General features: G+C 43.6%; 1 protein-coding gene across 1 annotated transcript in view; it reads left to right on the top strand.

The window, feature by feature from the left end:
- Nucleotides 1–26823, top strand: part of MED13L (mediator complex subunit 13L) — a 164313-nt gene that overhangs the window by 117223 nt on the left and 20267 nt on the right. The window contains exons 9-21 of the mRNA XM_033174605.1: nt 1269–1373; nt 2496–3221; nt 7522–7744; nt 9406–9511; nt 10095–10219; nt 10926–11025; nt 14332–14552; nt 15430–15635; nt 18500–19446; nt 21630–21809; nt 22193–22416; nt 24065–24257; nt 25715–26162. Of these exons, the coding sequence (XP_033030496.1) occupies nt 1269–1373; nt 2496–3221; nt 7522–7744; nt 9406–9511; nt 10095–10219; nt 10926–11025; nt 14332–14552; nt 15430–15635; nt 18500–19446; nt 21630–21809; nt 22193–22416; nt 24065–24257; nt 25715–26162 (3804 nt within the window). The remainder of the gene's footprint in view (nt 1–1268; nt 1374–2495; nt 3222–7521; nt 7745–9405; nt 9512–10094; nt 10220–10925; nt 11026–14331; nt 14553–15429; nt 15636–18499; nt 19447–21629; nt 21810–22192; nt 22417–24064; nt 24258–25714; nt 26163–26823) is intronic.

The raw sequence follows: 26823 nt of genomic DNA, 5'->3' as shown, positions 1-26823 counted from the left end.
CATGTTACAACCCAGAGTTAAGGTTATTGTGTAGTTCAGAAAATGGGCCAGTGGAGGCTTGTCATAACCACTGCTCAGTGTCTTCTGAGAAAAAGCTGCCACTTGACACTTAAAGGTATCTGGGTATGGTTGCTTTCAACACTTAGTCCTGTGGAATACCTCCCACCAGATATCAAAGAGAACAACAACTACCAGACTTTTAGAAGACATCTTAAGGCAGCCCTGTTTAGGGAAGCTTTTAATATCTGATGAATTATTGTATTTTAATATTGTGTTGGAAGCTGCCCAGAGTGGCTGGGGAGGCCCAGCCAGATGGGTGGGGTATAAATAAATTATTATTATTATTATTATTATTATTATTATTATTATTATTATTATTATTATTATTATTATTGGTTTTCACTATGTATTTCTAAACGTTTTGGATTCCTAGTTTTAATTCCTGTACTTCCCACTTTGGTCATTTTGTCATATGTGTTTGGTTTGGGTCCTAGCCTCTGGAGCAGGAGAAAACAAGCTTGTTCCATCTTTCATGTGACAGCCCTTTCAATATTTGAAAATGGCTATCATCTCTCCTCTCAGTCTCCACATTTTCAGGCTACACATACCCAGTTCCCCTCAACTCTTCCTCATAAGCCTTGATTTCCACGTTCTGGCCTGTCAACGTCCTTTTTTAATTGTGGTGTCCACAATTGGACACAGTATTCCAGGTGTGGTCTGACCAAGGCAGAATAGAGTGGTACTATTACTTCCCTTGATCTGGACACTATACTTTTGTTGATGCAGCCTAGAATAACATTAGCTTTTTTTTGCTGCTGCATCATACTGTTGACTCATGTTTAGCTTGTGGTCCACTAACATCCCTAGATCCTTTTCACATGTACTGCTAGTAAATCAGAAGTCCCCCATCTTATATTTGTGCATCTGGTTCTTACTGCCTAAGTGCAGAACCTTACATTTGTCCCTATTGAAATTCATTTTGTTAGTTGGGGCCCAGGTCTCCAATCTGTTAAGGTCATCTTGACCACCCCTCCCAGTTTGGTGTCGTCTGCAAATTTGATGAGCATCCCCTCAATGCCTTCATCCAAATTGTTTATAAAGATGATGAACAACAAAGGGCCCAGGATTTGTGCCCAGTTGTAGTTTCACTGCAAGATTCTCTAATGATCACAGCATTCTTTTTCTGTAGCTTATAAGATCACAAATTGAATTCTGCTACCGTGGTGACTGCTGACTTATTTCTAAATAATTATTTCTTTGTGTATCAGGAGGAGTCAGATTACTGCTACTAACGTGGAGGAAGAGGCCCCCAGAAGCTGTGTTACTTGGGATTTTGTTGATCCAGTCCAAAGAGTGTGCTGTTCTTGCTCCAGGTCAGTGCATAAGAGAATAATTTTCAAGATGATTAGGGGTGGTTTCTGTGTGTACCTCTGTGTGTGTGTGTGTGTGTGTGTGTGTGTGTGTGCACTCTATTTAAAGGTTGTGCCAGACAAGCACATGCTTAGCTTCTGCTTAACAAAGTTGTGGGACCATCACAAAAGCCATTCAGTCTGCTAAGTGCCTGTATGCTGGCAGTTTCACTGGATTTGGTAAGGCATTCCTGTTTTGGCTTCCTAAGGCCAGGGTCAAATCTTACATTGTAGCACCAGGTTTTAAAGGATGGGACTTGTTAACTCTTTATTGTATGATGCCTGAGCTGCTTTCCTCCTGGTCAGTCATACCAGTCTTTTATAATCAGAGTGTGTACCTACCCCTGTTGGTCTATTACAAAAGTTGGTTGTTCTCTCTAGCGCCTTATAATCTGTCATAAAAGCAGCCACATTGGGTCAGTTTGCTTAAGGCACCAATGATGGGGCTGCTTAGTTCCACGCCTCTGTAGGTTAGACATGTTGGTCAACGTTATGACTTAAACATATGGCAGGGCAGAGGTTGCAGAAAAGTATGCTTGGTAGACAGGACAGATGGCCACAGTCCTGCTGCCTCACAGCACATAGTTGGAGTTTTGCATGAACTTGCCATTGTGTGAGGTTTCTCACCCTCTCTAGAGACAGCCACCCCTTTCACTACCCGTAAAACTGACGACAGATTTGGCTTGGTGTGGAGGGCCAATCTTGAGTCTTCATGATGAATGACTGTGTAGAAGAAGTCTTCATTCTAAGGAGATGAGGAAACAAGCAAGTGAATATATATTTTTGTCCCCCTCCAGAACAAATTCATAGGATTATCCAGAAAATGCTTTACACATGATTTGAGTATTTCATGACGACTGGTTTTATCTAGCTGTCAGGGTAGTTCATGTGAAAGTCAAGGTGACATGTGAAAGTGACAGGTTCGAAACAGATGAATCACCAAAATAACTTGCTACTGTTGCAAAGCCACTTACAAATGAGATGGAGGAGAAATCTAGATGCATCAGCATACAAACTTAACACTTCACCCTCTTTACTCTTCTTTACAGTCCACTTGGTAAATTCTTCTTGATGTTTCTCTTCTAGGCATAAGCTTCTCAAGCAGCGCTGTGCTGTGGGTTCCAGTCGTCCACCAACGATATCACAACCAGGGTTTGGCACAGGATCCTCATCCTCTTCTGCCTTGCCACCTCCTGCCTCTAAGCACAAAACCACAGAGAGGCAGGAGAAATCAGAAAAACTCCAAAAGAGATCGCTGCTGCCATTTCACCATCGTCCATCTGTCACTGAAGAGCTCTGCATGGAGCAGGACCCTTCGGGACAAAAGCTGGCCTTGGCTGGGATGGAGCCCTCTTTGGAAGCCCCTAGCAACAGGAAATATGAAAAGCAGCTCACTCTGCCACCCAGGCACCCAAGCAAACAAACGAATTTGAATCCTATGGATTCCCCCCATTCCCCAACATCCCCTCTGCCTCCCACACTTAGCCCCCAGCCAAGGGGGCAGGAAGCAGACAGTTTGGACCCTCCATCAGTTCCTGTAAATCCAGCCCTCTACAGCAATGGATTAGAGCTCCAGCCTATGGCCAGCGCAGAGGAAAGGACAGTCCTCTTGGGCCAGAGGCTTCCTCTGATGGCAGAAGTCAGCGAGACAGCTTTATATTGTGGGGTTATACATAACCAAGAGTCATCAAATAAATGGCAGGGATATGTTCTTCCTTCAACTGGGGATCCAGACTTCAGCCCACCAGAACTCCAGTGTGAGAGATACGACACCAAAATGGATGTTGCCCCTGAGAGCACTGCACTAAAAAGGTAAGGACACTCCCAGAAGACTTATTGTCTGTCCCAGGTGTTGCCATTTGAGGTTGCTCCAGGTGTTGGTGGCTAGTGGTCTTCTATATGTCTTGGCTAACAATGCATGTATGTAGTACAGAAAAAAGACCCAAGCCATGAGTACATGAGCTTTTGGGTCTTAGGTTTTCAGACAAAATGGAGAGAGTAAAAGCACAGCTTGGAAAAAAAAGTGAGGTTCAGTGCTGTTTCCTGTTCTGTGCTGGGCTGAATGAGCGGCAGGCAATAGTTTCATATTGTACAGTGCATTAATGTCTCCCTCTAAAGGCCAATAGGAAATGCCATGTCATAGTTTTAGAGAGGAAATGCCTTCTGCTCATAACTTTAGAAGAAACTTGATAGGCACTTTTAAAAGTTCATTGACAGGCTTTTATATGGCACCACTCCTGTTGTTGTGGAATTGCAGTATGTGCTGGTGGAGCTGTATAATTTTTATGCAGAAGTAAAATACCACAAGAGCGTTCCCATGTTTGCATAAGACCAAATGTTTACACATGGATCACTACTTTTAAAGTGTGCCATATTCATATATATATTTGTGAAACAGTTGAAATCATTAGCCTTGGGTGGTGGGGGAAGGCTGAGTGGAGGTTTGTTTCTCCCCCCTCCCCTGCAAGGTTTTGGGAGGGTGCATTCAATAATGGGAAGAGCAATTTTCAAGCAGACATAGTTGCTTTTATTGTGAATAACTTGTGAGATTTGTATATCATTGTCAGTCTTGCTATCGGTTTCCGTGCCTTTGTGTATAGAGTCACAGCATACCTCCCACTGTGATTGCTGCTTCAGTGACTGGGTTCAAAAGTTGTCCAGTGTAGTCAAAGTAATTCCGTTGCAAATAAGAACATTTTTGTTGAATGTTCAAGGAGGACCACATTGTTGATCCCTGTAAGAACTGTGAGACCTTTATCTCTTTGGTGATGTATTGTGACTGCCTGGAAACAAATCTGGGACAGTACCAAAGGATATTCAAAGTCAGAAGGTCAGGTACCAGTATTTTGTGGCAAAAGGTGAAACTAGACAGGGACTTTGGTGGCACTGTGGTCTAAACCACTGAGCTTCTTGGACCTGGTAAGGTCGGCAGTTCAAATCCGTACAACGGGTTGAGCTCCTGCCAACCTAACAGTTCGAAAGCATACCAGCGCAAGTGCATAAATAGGTATTGCTCAGTGGGAAGGTAAATGGTGTTTCCGTCTGCTATGGCACTCATCACGGTGTCCTGTGTGCCAGAAACTGTTTAGTCATGCTGGCCACATGACCTAGAAAAGCTGTCTGTGGACAAACGCCTGCTCCCTCGGCCTGAAAAGCGAGATGAGCGCCTCACCCCATAGTCGAATTCGACTGGACTTAACCATCCAGGGGTGCTTTACTTTAGCTGTTACAGGAGATTTTTGTCTGCTACTGAATATAGCAAAACCAAGTGAGAAGAGTTCTCAGGAGTGCCACTAACAATTTATTAAAAGCCCAACATGTTTTTCCCCAAAGAATCTCAGGAGCCCCTTGCAGAGCTACAAACCCTCCATTGAACTGTGTTCTTTAAACCTGGGGAAGATGGGAAAGGGTTCTCTTGAGTACCACACTGATGCAGCCCTGTAGATGTTAGGCCAAATGAAATAGCTGTAAACCTGGGATTAAAGATGATTATGTGGATTCTGAAGAAAATTGCTTTACATTGGTATCCCTAAGGATAAGAAGTGATTGTATGAGGAAGCAACAAATGCTTCAATAGCAAATCTAGAAAGCAAGCAATGTGAATCCTCTTGTCATTTTTCTGGTTGGGTAGATTTTCATAGGTTCTGGAGCAGTGACCATTTGATCTAGGGGGCGAAGTGCATTCATTGTTGAAAGAGACATTAATTGTAAAACAAGCCATCTAATTCCACAGCAGAATGGTTCAAGACAGAGCAGTTCACAGCAGCCATAGCTGCTAGTAGAGAGTCAATTCAACAGAGGTGATGAACTCTGAAGGAGTATATAGGGTACCTGTGTGAATTCTGAAGTCTCCAAAGAACTTGACGGGGGCCTACAATAGAGAGTGGTATTAGTTTTTCTGTCTTGAATATTTCACTGTAATCTTCAGTATGAGAAGCTGCTGTGGACTTACGGGATTCCTTTATGAGTGAATCAACACTATTGCTAGGCTCTGTTACATTGTGAGTTCTTTCAGAATCTTCTTTGGGACTGTGCATGTGGTGAGCTGCTCTGGAAAGCAGTAATCTGGTATCCTAATACTTTTTGCTAGGTGGCAGGTAAAGACTTTATAACCAGGCCTTTGGCCTTTAACTCTCTGTGACCCTCTAGAAGTGGGTGGGATGTTCCTCTTGGTTTTAATGTATCTATGTGGGGTTTTTTTTGTCCATCTCTTTTGTTGTTGTTTTGGGTTGCCCTGGGTAAGATAAAGCTAATAACAATAACAATGATAATTTGATTACTTCAGTTAACCATGGTCTCTGGTTCCAAATGATTCCCTGTCTGGACATGGAGCCACATAGAAGCCAATTTTGTTGTTTGCTCCATGTTTTACCCTATTGGAACACAAACATACCCCACCCCTCCACCCACCAGAAGAGCAGTTTATTGCAGAAACTCCTTAAGGAATATCAGAGCAAGTGAAGGTATCATATTTAAAAAGAGCTCTACTATTGAGAATTAGATTTGACTTCTAAATAAATGCTATTAAATACTAGAAATGATGAATTTCCCTGCATGTCCGTGAGAAGATTGGATAGTTTTAAACTTTTTAGATGTGGGCAACTGGTTACCCTTGCCTTGCTGTTCTGGTGCTAAAAGCAGCTTCAGATCATGGAAATATGTGTGCACCCTGTTGTGAGCAATCTAGAATTATGGAAAGAAAATGCCAGCTGTTTCCTGAGGTTACATAGAACTTTCAGTCCTCATCAAAGCCTAAATCTGTGCTAATGTGATGTTTAACTTTGTTTTACCTAGAGATTTTTTATAGAGAAAAAGATTGCAAATGGCTCAATCAAAAAAACAATCCCCTAAGTGGTGAACATAAAACAATATAGAAATTAATCAATAGGACACAGATAAAATCAACAAATGTTAAAAGCAAGCATGCATAACTAAACTATGTAGTCCTGCCACCGTCAAGTTTTTAGCAGGCATCTAAAGCAATATAACAGGGGTGCTTACCTAATATTAATAGGCAGGGAGTTCCAAAGCAAATAAGGAAAGTACATTACATGGCACTTTTTAAACTGGAAGTTCTGCAGATCAAAATGGTTGAGTAGGCATGTCCAGGGCAAGGCAATCCCTCAAGTAAGCTGGTCCCAAGCTGTTAAAACCTTTACATACTATTAAGTAATAACTTGAACTTGGCCTGGTAACACATTGGCAGCTAGTGCAGATTTTTGAGCAGAAGTGTAATATGCTGGTAGGGGTGGACAGCCTGCAGCCCTAAGGTCACACGTGGCGCTCGTCTTAATTTCAGAAGCCCCTGAGATAGATCAGTTCATACTTGTGGCAAGAGCAATCTCTTTCTACCCCACCAACCCACACTAGGCAGGAAGGAGGAGGAGAGACAAGGGGTGGCCCTGGCCACTGCTGGCTTTGGTCCCACCTACCATTGGCATGCCCTCCTTCCCTCCCCCCAACTGACTCCCAGAAAATGCAGCCCTTGATGTGGGAGAAATGTTGTCCACCGCAGCACATAAAAATGAGATGCTCTTGATCCTGCACAACTGTGTCAGAAGTATACTTCTCCCACCACATATCCGGGAGAGAAATGTAAGAGCTATATTTCGAATACAACAGTCTTGCAGAGGAAAAGGAAGAACAGGAAACTTGTGCATCCTGTTCCTGCAAAGCAAGATAATGCCTAAAGCAAATACCAAAAATAGAGGTTCGAACATTACTTACTTACTTATTGCAACACTTATTTCCATTTTCAAAGACATCTGAAAGGCAGCTAACAACCATTAAAATCTGGTACAAAGAGGAGGATTATTGCCATATTTTCTCCAGTATCCACTTCTGCAGATGCTCTAAGTATACCATAACGTTTCTAGTTATGGGGGAGATTTTGATTCAGTGATGTGTCTGTAAGATTCTGTTTTTTTCTGTGGCTAGGCCAGAATGCAAGCTTACAAGTCAGCCAGTAGATTCGTAATGCTCTGCTAGAGAAGCATTTTGTTTCAGCTATATCGAACCAGAAGAGGAATTATATTAGCTGTGTTTGTGTAAGAAAAAATCTATAAATCTGCAGAACAGACTTCAACTGTTTTTCTGATTCCTTTTCTCTTAGGCTCTTAGCACAACCTAATAAAAGATTTAAAATCTTGGAAGAAACCCCCTCGGTGCCAGCAGTGAATTATCTCGACCCCTTACCTCTAATACAGCAACCTGGTGAATGTTTGGGAGATGTCAGCGATCCTTACACATTTCAGGATGGTGATATCAAATACAGCTTCACTGGCACTAAGAAGTGCAAGCTTGGAGCTGATAGAGAATCTCTGAAGAAGAATAAGGTATGCTGTCAAACTAGAAGCACAATCTTTTTGGAGCACAGTGATTCTTGCTTGGAAATTTTTGTCTGTTGTACTACAACTCAGATCTTTGAAATCTTAAATTCTATGTCTTGTGGTGAAAAATTTCTTTGTAGATTTAAACATAATAATTTTAATTGATTAAGGTTGCAATCCTGCCTATACTTACCAAAATGAAAGCTCTGTTGAATGGCTGCATGCTGCCAGATTGCTCCCGCACACTCCTAGAGCAAACTGATTTGACTTCCCATGGCATCCAAATTCATGCTCATGGCTCATTCATTCCGAACAAACCATGATCTGAAACCCTGGTTTGTTCTTGGCTTCTCAGTCATGGTTTGAAGAGAAACCACAAGTGTTGGTTCAGGTGTCACTGTAAACCAAGACTCATGGTTTGTTGCTTATTGTAAGGGAGGAGCACAGTGGGAGTGACTTATCAGCCCACAATAGCATCCTGCTTGTTCACAGTTAGCCATGGTTTATGGCTTTCCCACTCACTCAGTGCAATAGTGCTTGCTTCAATGCAAACATACATACAGTTGAGCTGTAAGTGATTATGTTTGCCTATGAGTAAATACAATAGTTCTGAATACTTTTGCCATTTTAAAATGCCACATGTCTGTACCATAGAGATACAGGAAGCTGCCTTATACCAGGTTAGAGTATTAATCCAACCTAGCTTAGTGTTGTGAACACTGATTGCTCTCCAGGATTTCAAACAGGAGTCTTCTGGGACAAGCTGGGGATTGAACAATAGGACTTTCTGCATGCAAAACATGTAGCCCACCACTGAGCTAAGGCCCTTCGTGAGACATTCCCTTCTGCCCAAGGTCCAGACTTCACCTAATACAAACTATGTAGCTGTACCTTTAAGCAGATTGTTGGTAATTGTTTTTGTTTGTTTTAAGCCTGCATGCTCAAGGAGAGTGTTCTAGATTGGGATCCTAGCATGGAGGATAAGGGAGGCTTTAATGAACCAGGTCTTCTGCACCTGAAGTTTACACTGCTGAAAAGAATTCCATTCACTTCAGTAGGACACTTCTTGGCAATGCCGTTGGCAGATGCAAGACCCCCATTCCAGGTTGATTGGAAAAGCTCATTGTGAAATAAAGATCCTTAAGAATCCTCATTAAAATAGTTGGGACACACATTACCTGAATATGGAAGCTTGCTAGCATACATTAAATTATCATTTTTAATTAACTTGCAGCTCAGGAAAGCCATGGTGATTTTACATTCTGCATTCATACAAACCTTTCTCTGCTATTTTGGTTTTTGACTGTGCCTACTGCGGCTTTGTCATGCTGGCCACATGACCCGGAAGCTGTATGCCGGCTCCCTCGGCCAGTAAAGTGAGATGAGCGCCGCAACCCCAGAGTCGTCCGCGACTGGACCTAATGGTCAGGGGCCCCTTTACCTTTACTGCTTTTTAAACATTACTTTGGGGAGGGCATTATATCTGCTGTTTGGGGCCACATCCCATGTGGCAGGTTGTTATTGCATAGTTACCGGAAGAACTATTTGCAACACCATTGAAAGCGGTGGGTGTGAATTTGTAAGAGCTCAGAACTACTCACCTGGATTTATTTTACTTTTCTAACTCTTTTAAGGAAATTGTGGTTGATTAAATTCTCTGTTTGCAGTCAGAAGATGGAACAGCAACTAAAGAGATTTCTGCCGCAGGCCATTCCAACACCATTCCAGATGGGAAAGATGCAATGTCCATTTTCAGTTCTGCTCCTAAAACAGGTATGTGAAAATGTGTCAGACCCTTCCTGTGAAAGATGCTACAGGACATCTTAATAAGAGTCATAAGGCAGTAATACTTCAGTGATGAACTGTGACACAAACAATTAGTAAAAAACGGGATAGTAGTACAGTGGTCCCTTGGTTCTCTAATGGCTTGGCTCCTGAACAAATCAGCTCCCGAATGCCGCAAACCCAGAAGTAAGTGTTCCAGTTTGTGAACGTTTTTTGGAAGCTGAACATCCGGCACGGCTTCCGCTTGAGTGCAGGAAGCTCCTGCAGCCAATTGGAAGCTGCGCCTTGGTTTTCGAACAGTTTCGGGAGTTGAACACTCTTGGAACGCATTAAGTTAGAGAACCAAGGTACAACTGTAAAGTTGTTCGGCACCTGAAAATATGTCCACATACAGCTAGGACTCCAGCTGATTATTTTAAAAGATAAACTTTGGAATACAGCAATTGTTTTTTTGGAGTGTGTGATTTAATGCCTTTCTGGCTGACTTCTAAAATCCTTGATGTTTCCCCCCCACACACTTTTCTCTCTCTCTCTCTCTCTCTCTCTCTCTCTCTCTCTATCCTCCCTGCAGACACACGGCAAGATAATGCCGCAGGCCGAGCTGGTTCTAGTAGCCTCACGCAAGTAACAGATTTGGCCCCTTCACTACATGATTTAGACAACCTCTTCGATAATTCAGATGAAGATGATCCTGGAGTAAGTGTGTGATGTGTTAAGATGCTCTTGGTGTCACTCTGCCCTTAGAGTAATATAAAATCTCAGGGAATTTTGGGACCTGATTTCTCCTCCATCTGATTTCATGGAATTGCAGAGTTGGAAGGGATTCCAAGGTTCATCTAGTTCACAGCTAAAGATTCCCTGGCAGATGGGCATACAACCTGTGTTTGAAAGCCTCCAGTTTTCCCCATAGTGTGAACTACATGGCAAATGGAAAGTCATGCCATAGCCACTCCTCTTGCCTCAAAGGAAGATTTCAGCATGAGAGCAAAGTCTGTGTCTAATGCAGCAGATATACCAAATTCTTTTGCTCTATGTCCCCCCCCCCCTTTCCATTCACTTTGCCCTCGATACCAGAAACTTTGCTTTGTGCTGATGTGGGTTAATAAAGTAGCCGTGTTCCGCTGTCAGTTTCATGGAAAACACCAGCACAAAAAAATTATTCATTTGTAAAAAGCATACAGACGTAAGATGACTTTTTAAACCATTAAAACAAAAAATTAAAAACAAGTGAATGATGCAAAATTAGGTTTCTCCACCCCCATGATTTTTTCTTCATTTCTTCATTGCTTTATTTAAAATGGAGTAAAAAGAAAAGGCTGTGAAGTTGTGTTATGGCCAGTTTGGTTTTAAAGAGGCATTAATTGCTTTTAATGAGGTCTTTTCAAAAAAATCCTAAATCTAGGCTGTCTCACCTGCCCTCCGGTCATCAAAAATACCTGCAGTGGGGACAGAAGAGCGCCCTCTGGGCAAGGACGGCAGAACAGCAGTACCTTATCCTCCAAGTAAGTGTTAAGCGTGTCTCCAGGATTTCACCTAATATTAAATACAAGCCAATCATATAAAAAACCCACATCCATGTTTTGAAAGAATTGCTATGTAAATGGGTATTAATTTTCTTAGCTGGTCTTGAGCTATCTGGGGTGATTCCACTGGTATTCCAATCTTATTAGAAACCCAGGAGGAGGACCGCTTTGCCTCAGTTGGAATTGCTCTTGTGTTCCATGGTATTGGCTGCCTCTTATTCATTTATTTCCTGAGGTCTCTGTCCTGCTTATTTTTCCAGAGTTGTGACGCAGAGTTGCTAACAGTACGGTAATAAGGTCAGAACAGCCCAAGCGTCATTCATTAAAAAAGAAGCCCATCCCAGCATACACTCAGATTAATGAGTTAACAGTGTTCAACCTGTTCAACAAATTCCAGCAGCATGAAAGTGACATTGAGCTGAGCCAGCAGAAATTGAATTGAGCTCAGAAACTAAATGGCAGCCTGTGCAAATCCAATAGAACCAGCATGATAAAATCAAATCACCTGGCTCCCATAAACAGCTTGGCTGCCTCTTGACAAGAACTGTGTCTTTTCAGTACCAGTGTCCCAGACGCCATTGTTCGTTTGCAAGCTGGTGGATTGAAGCATAGTGTTCCTACCCAAGTTGTGATTGTACAAGTCACAGGGAAATGTAATTATTTTAATTTATGCTGTATTCATTTAAAGGCTACCACTTTTTAAAAAGTGGATAAGGAATTTGCTGTCTGCAATAGAAGCTCACGGTTTCTAATTGAAACTGCATTATATATCTCCATTCAATTTATACCGAGGGAGAAATGAAGCTTGCCAGTGTTCATACTGCTGTCTCTTAGCATGACTTTAAATATTTAGGTGAAGTCAGAAGAATCTGGGTTGCGCTGAGCTTTTTTGTATCCAGCATATATTAATATAGATTGTGGATTCCCAATGCCCTGCTCCTTTTCCATCATGCCAGGAACTGCAGGGAGTTGTATTGTCCTTTGAGATCCACAGATGTTTCCCAACTGCAACCCTCGCATACGTGATATGCTTTAGAAATGTTTTATGTGTATTTGAAAATAGAATTGTGTGTGTGTGTGATACTAACAGATGTCATTGTGAATTACAATATCCTCCTGCTTCCAAGAGAGGGAGAGAGAGATACCACGGCCACTCTAAGCTGAACTCTCATTCCTCCGCAAATCATTCTTGAACATTATCTCATTAACTCTAGCTGGTAATGAGAACAAATTGAGGGGAAAAACCATGGTGTCACGAGGATGAGTCAGAGAGTTTTATGGACCCATAAAAGCAGTGCTGATTTACTCAAATGCAGAAGTATGAAGTACACAGAGATTGGGTTTTGACAGTTTTAGTAGATCTATAGCTGCTTAAAATATGCAAGGCTTTCTCAAGCATGACACACATGAAAATGAATAATGATACCTAGCCAGTTCTGTGGGTTTATTTAATTAAATATTTTCTTCTTCTTTTAATGACACTGCATTGCAGAAAGTTGCCCCCACCTTCTTTTTTAATTAAAAAAGGGGGAATCCCAAAAAGAATGGCACAGTGTGGAGCAGGTTGGGAAGGGTTAAGTAGTTAGACTTGTCCCGTTCAATGTTCATCTCTCTCTCTCTCTCTCTCTCTCTCTCTCTCTCTCTCTCTCTCTCTCTCTGCAGCAGCTTCTGTAAAAGATTTCAGAAAGAGCAGAAGCAAGTGTACATGCAAGAGAGAGGGAGAGGGAGAGAGAGAAAGGGTTGTCAGACGATTAGACAGCAGAACCTGCTTCCCCTTCTGCACTGATTTTGATGTGCCAGAAGCTTAGTCTCTCTCTTCAGGATTTCCCTTTTGGATGCAAGACCAGTGCTTTCCTAAGCTCCATTTTGTTGCCAATTAGGAGAAGAGCAGGGTGACATCAGCATGCTGTGTGTGCCTTACAAATCTCCACAGGGATGTCCCAGCAGCAAATCTGCTGGAGAGCACTGATCAGAGTTGCTGATGTATACTTAGCATGTTATACAAACTGCCTGTCAAAGAGAGGCTCATGGACCACACTGTAGCATCAGTGGCTGTTCCCTCTGGTCTGGACGTGGCTGGTAAGCCCAGCTTTGTGCATGCACGTCTCAGCTGAGTTTAGGAAAGGCACATAGCTGCTGTTCACACTATGTTGCAGTTCCTTTGGTTGCTTTCTCCTTTTATTATATTGATAGCAAGCTAGTCTCACGCAACTCAGGGATGGATAGGATCTCTACTGTAGTCTGGTTCTAGACTTGGAGACTTGCATTCCTTAATGTTTGCCCAACCTGTGACTTCCGTTTCCTTTACCAGTTCTACCTTGATATGTCCTTGAGAAGACCAAAGCAAGCTGCGTTGTTGTTAAGCATGAATAACTTCTTAACTGTTCTTAATATTAATACTGTAATTATTTCTTAAGCAACCAAAAGCGCTACACACACACACACACACACACACACACACGTGTGTGTGTGTGTGTGTGTGTGTGGCATAAAACATAAAAAAAAAATTCACAATCCTGTTTCACAACCAATATAAAAGAATGAGGTAAGGAAATACAGTAGAGGAAGTTAGATACCCCAGATCTGCTCCTGCAGTTTGTTTTACCTTGAGATGAATTGCTGATTTATATATATATAAGGGTCTGGTGACTTCTATTTCAGTGTATCTGAAGAAGTGTGCATGCACACGAAAGCTCATACAAAGAACAAACTTAGTTGGTCTCTAAGGTGCTACTGGAAGGATTTTTTTATTTTTTATTTTGTGCTGATTTATAAACTTCTTGAGATTATAAAGATATGGGTCAATGGTGGAGCAAACCATTGCAGACCTGGTTGAGAGCTGCACGCATGCGCCCGTGTCTCTCCCCCCCCCCCCCGGGCATGTGTCACTTGAAAGCTATACAATTGAGGGTAGGGCAGGGAAAGGTTTGAGTCAAAGTACTGTTTTTAAATTTGGCTTTGCTGGCTAAGATATAAAGATAGCAGGTTCATAGTACAACTTCTGTTACTTGCCAGTTTTTCTCAGAGCAGCGTTTTAATTGCCAACCTCCATTTCCATAGTAGTGATAGCCTTCTCTCATAATCTAAATGTTGGAAGATTCAGGACAGATGGAACAAAGAGTCTCTTCACACAGCTCAGGTTAAATGATTGAATCCACTACCATAAGATTTCAGAGAGCTAATTCTGAAACTGACAGCAAGTCTGCTTTGAGCATCATGGAAGGCTTGCTTTAAAAAAAAAAAAAAGTATATATAATGTGTTAACACACGGGTTATCTTGTCTAGCCGTGGCAGATCTGCAGAGGATGTTTCCAACACCACCTTCCTTGGAGCAACACCCCGCTTTCTCCCCTGTGATGAGCTATAAAGACGGCATCAACTCGGAGACCGTGACTACACTGGGAATGATGGAAAGCCCTGTGGTCAACATGGTTACAACCCAGCTCACAGAGTTTAAAATGGAAGTGGAAGATGGATTAGGCAGCCCCAAGCCAGAAGAAATCAAGGTATCAAGCTAAAGCAGGTGGTGTTGTAAAACTGAAACATGGGCGGAGAGATATGGGCAGGAAAGTTGTTGATCAGCTCTGCCGTAAAATGAATATGAATAACCATGGAAATGAATTGGGGGTTTGCAGGTACTGCAGCCAACTAAACAAGGACAGACGTTCTTTGTACAGACATCCCAGTGCAGCAAAGTTTGAGCATCGAGTACAGTGGCATAAAGTACAATGGCTGAGCTCAGGGGAAAACTGTAGCTCAGTGGTAGAAGATGCATTTGTACGCAGAAGATTCTAACTTAAATCTCTGGCATCTCTCATTAAAAGGATCAGGTAAACGTAACATGAAAGACTCTTGCCTGAAACTCTGGAGAGCTGCTGCCTTTTGGGGTAGATAATACTTGGCCAGGTGCTGATGTTGCCACCTGTACTAAGCAAGTAGTGGGCACCCATTTCCCAGTTGCAAAGCTGGTAGCATGATACTCTGATGCATTTTTCTTCATTTAGAATGTAGCTTGAATAAATCCCGAGATTCCTGTTTTCAAAGAATTTAAAGCTGCTTGCCAAGGTTGAAGATTAAAATGGGAAAGAGATGTAGTTCAGTGGAAGAGCATCTGCCTTACCTGTAAACGGTCACAGGTTCAATCTCCAGTGGCATCTGCAGGTAGGGGGTAGGCTGGGAGAGAACCCTACCTGAAACCATGAAGAGCTGCAGCCTGTCAGTGTAGACAGTACTGAGCTACATGGACCCAATGGTCTCAGTATCTGGCACCTTTCCAGGTTCCTAAAGCCCACTAATCATAATTTTAGGCAAGAAAAGTTGCCTGAATAATATTTGTATGTTTCTTTTATGTGTCCCAACCCATGCAATTCCTTGGTATTGCAGGATTTCTCCTTTGTGCACAAAGCTTCGACCTTTCAGCCCTTTGTGGGCTCCTCCATGTTTGCTCCTCTGAAGATGCTGCCCAGCCAGTGCCTGCTACCTCTGAAGATCCCAGAGACCTGTGTCTATCGGCCTTCCTGGGCCATTCCTCCAAAAATCGAACAACTTCCGTTACCGCCTACAGCTGCTTTCATCAGAGATGGATACAAGTAAGTACAGCAGTGGAAATGAGAAAACGGGTTTGTGTGTTTTCACATAGTCATGCAGGATATTCATTGACTTCCTTGTTAATCCACCGTGTATGATTTTTACTTAGCCTTTGGGATTAACTTCGAACGTAATGAGGTGGAGAGGAGGCTATTTAGAAGTGCTGTTAATTCTGCTAAGAATGATCTGGGCATGATTTTTATCAATCTAATATTTAAAAAACTACCATAATGGGTGTAGCCATGGAGATCAATCCCCATATCTGTCATCCACAAAAGAGAGACAGGTGACAGAAGTGACTGCTTTCTCACTTCTTTTGAAAAATCCTTCATGCATGCACATCCAGCACCCCAAGTTACTTCACTGGGAATTATACAGCCTTGTTGGCCTCTTCAGGCTTCTATTTCTTAGAGCAGCATGCACTGCTTACCTCTGTGCAGAACACCAAGCTCCAGCGGTGCTTAGTGACACAAGACCGTCTTCCCAGCGCAGATACGGTACGAAGGCTGATTTCTCCTGCTTTCTGCCCTCCCTGTCTTCTTTCTCCCCTTTAATTTGTGGCTCTTGAGCCACACTCTGTTTCTGGTTCCCTTTAAGTTGCTTGTGTGTATAACAGACCTTTACTCATTCAGAGACCTAGGGTGGGGAGAGAGTCATGGCTGAGTTCCTCTTTCCTAGAAGCATCCTTGAGTGAGCTACTCTCAGGGCTCCCTGAGAGGCAGGCTAACCTTCTGACCCCAACAACAACGGTTAGGGTGATGGCTGCCTTTCCCACCACTAACGTACAATCAAACGTACAATCACATCATATCAAGCATAGGGTTAGCCAGCTCTTAACACTGGCATAAAGTGCCTATTGCACCTCTTAGCTATTTAGCTCATAGATCAAGGATCGAGAACATTGGGCCTGGGAGCTAAATCTGGCCTTCAGGACCCTCTCCAGCCACAAACCCTTCTTCTCATGCATCTGTGCTCCCTCCTTGCATGTTTTTGCCTGGCTAGAATGTGTCACTGGATTCTGATGATGCTTCTGGCATGGCTGGCCGGAGGATGGACAGGGCTGTGTGACGTTGTATACAAAGTAGCCTATTGCACAGTGGTAAAATTTAGATTCATTGCTGTTCCCACCTTTGCTGCTGACCTTGCCCATCGCTGGCATGAAGGTTGCCTGGAAGGGAATGCAGTTGCAAAGGTTCCTTGCACCCATCATAGAAAGAGGAGGTTGACCTTAATGCCAGTCAAGTTTTTTCTCCCGTTACTTACTTCCTTGTCCAGCTTGCTGGCACTTCCTAGTCCAGACACAACCTGCCCATTTGCTGTGCTCTGATCCTCTCCTCTCTGAAGTTAGTTCCAGTATATCAATTAAGAATTAATTGGAACCCCGTTTACCAGTCCCAATGAAATGCAAAGCCCAGCTGCTGATCTCAAGACACGGCAAGCATGAAAACCATAAAATGTATGAAACCCCTTAAAAATGGAACATGCAATGTAAGGCTCTCCCATCCGCAGTGAATTGATTTTAGAGGGGAAGCAGCTAGTATCTTTATATCAGTCCTTTATATCAATCACTTTCTTCAAAGGTTCTTCGGTGTTCTCTGAGGAATTGCAAAAAAAGGAAAAGACAGGGGAAATGTGAAGCTCTTGACATCACCTAGGCAGCAATTTAATTTCTTTTTTTCCTGTAATGGTAACTACTTCTCAAGACCTGAGCTGATTATTAATTGCAGGTATTTATTGGGATAAAAATCTTTTATTTCCAGTGTAATCCAATTAGAGCATTGACTGTTACTGCAGGCTTCTGCAAAAGAGGTGATTGCTAATCAAGATTTCTTGGTCACCTTTTGTTGCTTCTCAGAGGCACTCGCTGCGCTTCAGCTTCTTTCTAAACCTGTAGGCTGTCCCCCCCCCCTTCCCCATTTCATTTTCCCTGACTGGCACTCCAGTCCATTAGAGATAACAGGGAAATTATTCTGGAGAATCAAGTTTCACTGCATTTCCTTCTCAAATTGCTGGCAGAATGGGAGTTCAAAATGAATATTTAAACTTTCACATTAGCTGAAGAGGGAAAGTAGAAGCATTTAAATCTGCAGGTTTCTACTCCTTCATCAGGGGAGCAATTGCCATAAGGAGCACATTTTAAGAAAGTGTTTTTATTAGCAACGGTAAGTAGGAACAACTGTGGAGATCTGCATCCATGTTGCCCTTACTGTGCAATTCCATGGCAGGAGTTGTGCATGTGTCATCTAAAAGTAGCTTCTTGGTGAAATGGAAGGCTGTTTCCTGATGACAGAAATTTGAGAAATAATTGTGCAGTTTTGAATAACGTGAATACAAATGTTGGCCTCTTCCAGTTGTGGCACAAGCAGACAGCAAACCCAAGTCTAGTTTGCAAGCAGAGATCTGAATTTCAACAGCTTACGAAATTTACCCAGGATTAGGTGAAGTGGGTATAAATCAGTTAAAATGTAAGATCCATATTCAGAAGTAAGCACTTGAGTGCTGTTATTCCTATACATGTTTAGCATTTCCTTTGTGCACATGTGGCTGTCTTATTTTTTTAGCATTCTGTTTTCCTTCCAAGCTGTTGCACTGCTAATAGTGGCCTGGCTCCAGCCACTTGGTAGATGCTTTTTTTTTGGGGGGGGGGGTAAAGCTTGGTGTATTTTTTTTTTGTTTAGTCTCTTTCCTGTACAGTATCAGAAAGCTCCTTAACCTGCTTGTTGACGAGATCTCTTGTGGCATGCCATGGATAAGGCTTTAATAAGACAGATCTCTGAATCCACTTCCAATTTAGATGAAAGTTGTGTGAAGAACCATAAATGCAGCCAGATAAATTTCCCCCCTGTTTCCCCTTATCTGCTCTTAGCAACATCCCCAGTGTTGGGAGCCTGGCCGATCAAGACTACATTCAGATGAACACTCCCCAGATGAGCACTCCGGTGACGCTAAACAGCGCTGCCCCGGCCAGCAACAGTGGGGCGGGAGTATTGCCTTCCCCGGCCACTCCTCGTTTTTCTGTCCCTACGCCACGCACACCCAGGACCCCAAGGACTCCTAGAGGCGGGGGCACTGCCAGCGGGCAAGGATCCGTCAAGTACGACAGCACAGACCAAGGTTCGCCAGCCTCGACGCCTTCCACAACCCGGCCTCTCAATTCCGTGGAGCCGGCCACAGTGCAACCAATCCTAGAAGCCCACAGCCTGTACGTCACACTCATCCTTTCGGACTCCGTGCTGAACATCTTCAAAGACAGCAACTTCGACAGCTGCTGCATCTGCGCGTGCAACATGAATATCAAGGGTGCTGATGTTGGGCTGTATATCCCGGATTCATCGAACGAGGACCAGTATCGGTGCACTTGTGGATTCAGTGCAATTATGAACCGCAAGCTAGGGTACAACTCTGGGCTGTTCATCGAGGATGAACTGGATATTTTTGGCAGGACTTCAGACATTGGCCAGGTGGCAGAGAGGAGATTGATGATGTGTCAGACCACCTTGATTCCTCAGCTGGGAGAGGGGTCCAAAAGGGCCCAGGAGCCCCCAGTAAGCCTCCTCCTCCTCCTTCAGAATCAGCACACCCAGCCTTTCACCTCCCTGAGCTGCTTGGACTACATGTCCGCCACTAGCAGGCAATCGCTCTCTTACACAAACTGGAGTTATGACAGAGTTCAGGCAGAGAGCAACGACTCCTGGATCGAGTGCTTCAACGCTCTGGAGCAAGGCAGGCAGTATGTGGATAACCCCACGGGTGGGAAAGTGGATGAAGCTCTAGTCAGAAGCGCAACAGTTCACTCTTGGCCTCACAGCAACGGTGAGATTTTGCTTCTTTTTCGGTGTTTTGGAAAACACCTCTGGGTACTATGGTTAATTATTTTATTTTTATTGTTGTTGTCAACTTCATTTCAATATAAGGGTGGTTCACAGGGTTGGTTTCTCAAATGTCTGAGTTCACCAACTCATAGAATTGTACAGTTGGAAGCAGAGCCAGCCTGGGACATTTTGCTGCTAGCGGCAAAGCAGAAATACCGCCCCCCATCGCTGCCACCTCTGCTGCATGCCCACCCACCATATGCCCACCTGCCAACTGCTGTCTAGCAGCAGCAGTGGTCACTCGGGTGAGTGCGCAGTGGCAGGTGTGCATTAGGCACCCAGTAGAGGAGGCAGTGGCAGTGAGTGTAGCGTTCTTTTGAGGCTGGATCTGCTGCCCCTCCCAGCTGTCTGGAGCCTGGCACCCTGAGGCAGCTGTCTCACCTTGCCTCATGGGCAGACTGGCCCTGACTGGAAGGGACCCAAAGGGGCATGTAGTCCAACCTCCCACAATGCAGGAATCACAGCATATCACTCCTTGATGAGCTTTTAATTTGCCTACAACCCGAACCACAAATTCTTGGGAGTGCAAGCTAAATAAAGTCAAGTCATATCAATATACAATTAACACTTATAAATCACCAGTCACCATTACTAGGAATCTTAAAATGTAAAATTGTTGTATTGTCAGATCATCTAATTAAATACAGAGATTCCTCACTGGCAATGGAGGTGAACGTGCCCATGATCTTGTAAATTTACTTTTTGATCCTCTTTCAACCCCTTTATTCATGTCCTGCCCACCCTGCACAGTCCTATTTGTTGGCCAGGCAAAATTTAATAATTCAGAGAAAGAGAGAAAAGTGGTAGCTCAGAGATAAAATGCATGTTTTGCATATGGAAGCTCCCAGGTTCAATCTTTGGCACCTCCAGTTAAAAAGATCATATAACAGAAAAATGACAGAGGCCCTCTGTTGCCTCAGACCGTAGAGAGTGGCTGCCAGTCAGAGTAGACATTACTGAGCTAGATGGACAATTATACTGACCTGGCATGAGAAGCTTCTGAAGTTTCCTGGGTTTGTTCATTAGCCCTTTACTGCTGTTCATTTCAAATTCTGATATGATACAGTATTATTCTGCACAAGCAGGGCATTGCAACAAAATGTTGCAGTGTGGAGTGCTTCTATTCGGAGTTCTAACTTCTCAATTCATTTTGCCCTTCCCTTCCCTGATGCTGACTTACAGCAGTCAGCATTCTATGCCAACTTCACTTGTCATTGGACTGTTTAGGGATTGCTTTTGCAAGTAAGCTGAACACACTGGTGGCCAATTTCAGTTACATTAAAATTCTTGATTTATTTATTTCTATTAGCAGCTCTAACATCCATCCCTGGGGACATTTTAAACACTTACCCAGTTGACCTACCTGTACCATGATGTGATGTTGTGTACCTTTTTTATGTCCATGTGTCTTGTCCTCTCCCATTTCCGGAAACTCCATTCCTCCTCCTGGTTTTCATCCCTGGCCCAATTGTCAGTCAATATTCTGAACACTTTTAAAATGAGTTCTCTGTACTTCTGTACTTACTGCTGATAACCTCTCTTTTATGCATAGCTGTTGACATTTTGTCTCTATCAGCAATGGCACTTGAATGATTGAATATCATTTAGAATATATGATGCTCTACAATATTAAGCTGTGTATGTTTTGAGTGCCTGTATGCTGTTTACTGAACTCCACTTCTTTTAACAAGACTCCGCAGCCACTAGAAGCATGTAGGTCATGCATGTGTTATTCTGCAGAGCCTCTTAACATGTGGACAAGGGACTATGCCCAGTGGAGCTCTCATTCTTTTTCAACCTCAAACTACTTTTTGAAAGTCACACAAGGGTTTCAAGTGTCTTGTAAATTGCAGAATGTGTGAAAGCTGTGCATGCACATCTCAGAACTGTGGCATATGTGCACCTTCTGTAAGATCTTCTTTTGGGTGAGGCTTCTAGAGAACCAACCAAACCAGAAAGATGAAAAAGACTTCCTTGGAATTCTGAAACTACTAGTAATATATTGATGGATTAAAAAAGTAAGATACTCTGTGATTATTATTTTTTTAACAGCAAGGGAATTGAAACATTCTGGATGCCTGTCACTGTGTTCCTGAGTCTAGCTGCTTTGTTGTTGTTTTTCAGTTCTAGACATCAGCATGCTCTCCTCCCAGGACGTAGTACGCATGCTCCTGTCTCTCCAGCCTTTCCTCCAAGATGCCATCCAGAAGAAGCGGACTGGCAGGACCTGGGAAAACATCCAGCATGTCCAAGGACCCCTCACCTGGCAGCAGTTCCATAAAATGGCAGGACGGGGAACCTATGGTACAGCAAACACACCCATACTTTTATTTCTTTGTGCTGGTGCAGGGGACCACAGCTTTCTAGATTTAAAAATGGCAGATGTGGGATGCACATCGCCACGTGCATTATCCAGTAGGCACCATGCCAGCTGCGTTCCATGCACCATTCACACCCAACAGTCATTGTGCTGGCTGCGATTTTCACAGCAGCAAAACCATTATTGCTTGATTGCAAGGCATTTCCAGTAACCTTTCAGTGGAGGAAGTGGCTCCATGGGAGGTGTCCGGAGCCATATGGTACTTTTTTGCATCGAAAGCTAGTCTTGGAAAGCCCGTCAAAGCTCAGACTGTGGTGTCTCTGGCAGCTGTTTGAGTCCTCTGACACTTCCTTCCCTGTTGATTCAGGTTCAGAGGAGTCTCCCGAGCCTCTTCCAATCCCCACGTTGCTGGTCAGCTATGACAAGGACTTCCTGACAATCTCTCCCTTCTCCTTGCCATTCTGGGAGAGGCTGCTGCTGGACCCATATGGAGGCCATCGGGATGTTGCCTATATCGTGGTGTGTCCAGAAAATGAGGCCTTGCTTGATGGAGCCAAAACTTTCTTCAGGGACTTGAGCGCCGTATATGAGGTTGGTGAGCAAGAGGGAGTTTTGTAAGGTTTATTAGGACTCTGTGCCTTGCACTCCCCCCATAAAAAAGCAGGTGTCCTTTACCGAAATTCTAGCAAACAGCAGCCCTTGTCTTTTGTCTTCCATTTGTGTCCCAACTGATCACACCATCAACATCTATTATAGGTAAAATGGCATAGTTAGAGCAGCATGGGAGGGCTAAAGGGAATAATTGCATTAAAGCAGCCTTTGCCAACCTGGTCCCTTCTGCACCAGTTTTAGTCTGTGACTCCCATCAGCTCTAGCAAGCACAAGCTTGCTGGGGCTCATGGGCAGAGCCGTAGCTAGGTGATCTTGCACCCTGGAAGAAATGTCCACATTGCCTCTCCTCCAACCCTTTATTTATAGACAAATAAAAATATTGATTATTGCCTCATAAGAAAATATTTTAAATAGAGGGTGAATTGAATGGGGGGGGGTGGAGGAGAGGCAATGTGGACATTTCTGCCAGGGTGCAAGATCACCTAGCTACGGCTCTGCCCACGAGCCCCAACATATTTTAAAGCCGATTTTGTGCCCTTCCCCGTTGCTTGTGCCCTTGGCGGGGGCCCACCTCACCACCCCCTAGCTACGGCCCTGCTCATGGGAGTTGTAGATTAAAAACATCCAGGGGGCAGCAGGTTGGCAAAGTCTGCTTCAAAGCATTAGATTCGCTCTTCAGTATAACCAGGTGACAGCAAAAACTGCAATTTTAGCAGGGGCAATTAGAATAAGATCTATTATTTTGTTATTGTTGTATTTTGTATAGTTAAGTTTTTGCCTCTATCTTCAGTACACTTCTTTTTATTTTATTGCTATGGCTAGTGGCTGATGCAAATAAAGATTTTTCTGATTCTGATTCATTAGATTCTCAAAGAAGCAGAAAATTAGTGTCATATCCGGGGGTGTGGGGGTGTTCTTTGGAGTATACAAACCTTTCTTCTTAGCCTAGCACACCAGGGGGATCATGAGGTAAGGAAAAATACCTACAATTATTTGAAAAATTGGCACATTTGGATTATATGCAATTGCTCGCGTTGGTTTTATTTTATTTTTGGAAAGCCCTGTTATTATGTGGCATTGCCGGTCCATTCAATTTTCTGTTTATTCTCAGAGGCGCGCGCGCACACACACACACACACACACACACACACACACACACACATATTTCCAGTCCAAGACAGCAGTAATACTTTAATTATCCACTAGGATGCAGTAATGCTTAAGCAACAAGTCAGGGTGGGTAACAGAAACAGAGACTTTTGCAATTTCCACAGTTGCAAATATTGTGGAGCAGGAAAGCTTCTGTTGCAGTTGCTCACTGTTTTAGTGTGATATCCCGAGAGAGCTCAGAGTGCTTGAGTTCCACTGAAAGTCATGGCAGGTAAGCACACTGGCATTGAAATAAATTGCACTTGGGCAAACTTGGATTCTTCTTTTCTTTCCTTTAGGCTTAATGGGATACTCCCACAGGTAAATGCTTTACCTGTGGGAGTATCCCATTAAAAAAATAAATAAATGCTGGATTGGGGATGCATGTTCAGACCTCTGAAGATTTCTAGAACTAGATCTGTGATTTGTGAATATGTATTGCACTACTACAATCAATTTTTCCTCTTTATGTCTCCAGATGTGTCGACTTGGTCAACATAAACCAATCTGTAAAGTGTTGCATGATGGGATCATGCAAGTGGGAAAGACTGTAGCCCAGAAGCTGACAGATGAGCTTGTGAGTGACTGGTTTAACCCACCCTGGGGCAATGAAGACTGTGACAATCATTCCAGGCTCAAACTTTATGCGCAAGTCTGTCGTCACCACCTAGGTAAGTGCAGAGACAGAGTAGGTTGGAGGCAATTCATTTCAGCTGGGCTCTTCAGCTTGAAAGCCCAGACACTTTACATTCCCTCAATGGCACTGCCTGTCCCAAAGGTTGCATAGGTAGCCAGGAGCAGAAGGACAGTTTTGATGGACTGAACTCTAAAGGTCCATCTGGTTAAGTGTCCTCTTTCCATCGGTGGTCAGCCAAGTGCTTCTGGGAAGCATATAAACAGACATCAGGGTAACACCTCTCCTTATATATGGAGCCTAGTTCTCATGGCTAATAGTTACCGTATTTATTTTAACATTTCTCTCCCCGGGCTTGTGCTGGGGTGATTTTCTTGTAGTTGCTTAATCTTGGCAGGTATATCCTGTTTTTCCAACCAGCCTGACTTCTTTTACTGCTCACACTTTGTTCTGAATCGGTTGAGCATTGGCTGAAAAACTGATGTACGTGATGATTTATGAGGTCAAGGTCTTGGCTGCTGGATGTGACATCCGATCAAATCGTTATGATTAACACACTATATTTTCTGGGGCATATAGTGGAAAGAATTGGCATTCTCTGGCTTTCTCCTATGTGGCCCAGCTGTAGCCTTCTCTAATTCTCTGTTACTGCTAAGGAAACACTACTCTGTCCTAAGCTTAGTCATAGTCAAGCCAGAAAGGAGGAAGTGTATACAGATAACATGTCCCTGCCTTGGGATAATCAGGAGATACAACCTTCTAAGCAGATGCCCTCTACCAAATGCGGGAACATTGCTCCTTCCTTCAGTAAGACACAGGTTCAGAACCATGCAACTTTATGTTCCACTCTATGCCCAAGATGTGGGATAGCCTACGGTGTTAACTTAAAAAAAGGGGGGGGCAAGGAAAAACAGCTTTCTACTAATACATAACCTCAAATCAAAAGGGAGGTCTGATCAAGTTGTGTGTGAAGGAGGAAGGGGAGCAATCATTCCCTGGCCAGTGTGGGGAGCATCCTGCACACCGGTATGTGAGAAGTCTTCAGCACCTAATTTGGTTCATTGAGTAATACATGAGGCCTGCCCTTCCCAACAGAACTCCAGAACAACTTCCAGGATTGGAATCCATATGCTGAATCCTCAGTTAAGCATGTACCAGTTAAACCTGTCAGTAATGTAAACAGCCAGTTCCCAGGACATTTTGCAACATTGGATATATACATCTGTACTCCTTGGGCTTCCAGAACTAGCAATAAAAAGGAAACTTCATGATTTCCCTTTCCTCCCACTTGTCACACTGCAGGGGCTCTGCAGTGCCACTTGACTCCCAGTCAGTAAAGTCCTTATCAAGGAAATAATTCTGTCTGCCTGCCTGACTCTTGTTTTGAAAGCCTAGACTTTGTGGTGCTTTTTTTCTGTTGCCAAGGCTTGCCCTTCAGACAGCCTTTTTCTCAGTCATGATCTTTAACATCTTTGCATCTGTGTATTCTTTCAGCACCTTACTTAGCTACTTTGCAACTTGACAGCAGCCTGCTAGTGCCACCTAAACACCAGACAGCACCAGCACCACCACCAAGCCAGGAACAAACGCTATCCGGGAATTCTGCACCGATTCCTCCCAATTCGGCCTGCCTTGCTGCGCCTGGGGCTCCCCCAGCTGGCAGTTCTTTCACCCCCACACCCAACGGAGGGACCACAAGCCTCCCAGGAGGCAACAATTCAACCTCTGGATCCACAGTGCCACAGCTGTCAGCATCCTCCTCAGTGCCCAGTATTAACCAGACAAGCACTACCTCCTCTTCAGGGTTCAGCGGTGGCCTACCTCAAGGTCAAAACCCAATTCTTGGTGTAAATTCTACGGAGAGACCCCAAGGAAGCACAGTCTCTGGAGGAGATGCAGAGACAGGGCATAATTCATCTCAGCAGCAAGAAGGACAGGAAAGGTAGGTCCAGTGAGCACTCACAGCAGAGGGTTTTTAGCTCTGTTTCTCTACCTGTGTATGTAGTTTATCCCTACATACTATACAATGACTGGTGATATTTGTTGTTGTTGATGCTCTGCTCACAGTCTTGAATGCACCATTAAGACTGCTTAAGCCAACTGATTTCACCTGGTTTGCTTTCTGACATTTCTAGTCCAAATCCTTTCACCCAAAGTTCCCAAGGCAGATGGAATGAATAAATTCAAACGCAAGAGTAGCATTGTTAAACCAAATCAGAATACGTCAACATGGATGGGATTGCCCCAAACTAAAATATTCACCCTGAGAACTCCTTGTTAGAGGGTTTAAGGAGGCATAACTCTGTGTAGAATCATTGAATTGGAAGGGACCCAAAGGGTATTTTATAGTCTCAACTCCCTACTTTGCAGGAACCACAGCTGAGCCTGTGTTCTGCTGCATCCAACACTTAGGCTTTGGTATAGGCCAGGGTAACCTTGTAGCACTAAGCTGCTGTCTCTTGATAATTTGCTTTTTCTGTGCCTTTGGAGCAAGCTAGTCCTCTTTTCTTGGGCTGCTTCGGGGCCTCCCTCTTCCTTCCCCCCATGCTTCTTTTCCATAGGCCCCCCCACATGTGTAATCTCTTTACTGAAGATGTTTAAAA

Source organism: Lacerta agilis, chromosome 17, assembly GCF_009819535.1.
Source record: "Lacerta agilis isolate rLacAgi1 chromosome 17, rLacAgi1.pri, whole genome shotgun sequence".
Taxonomy (NCBI): Eukaryota; Metazoa; Chordata; class Lepidosauria; order Squamata; family Lacertidae; genus Lacerta; species Lacerta agilis.
The sequence above is the reverse complement of the archived record's forward strand: the minus strand, read 5'-3'. Positions and strand labels throughout refer to the sequence as shown.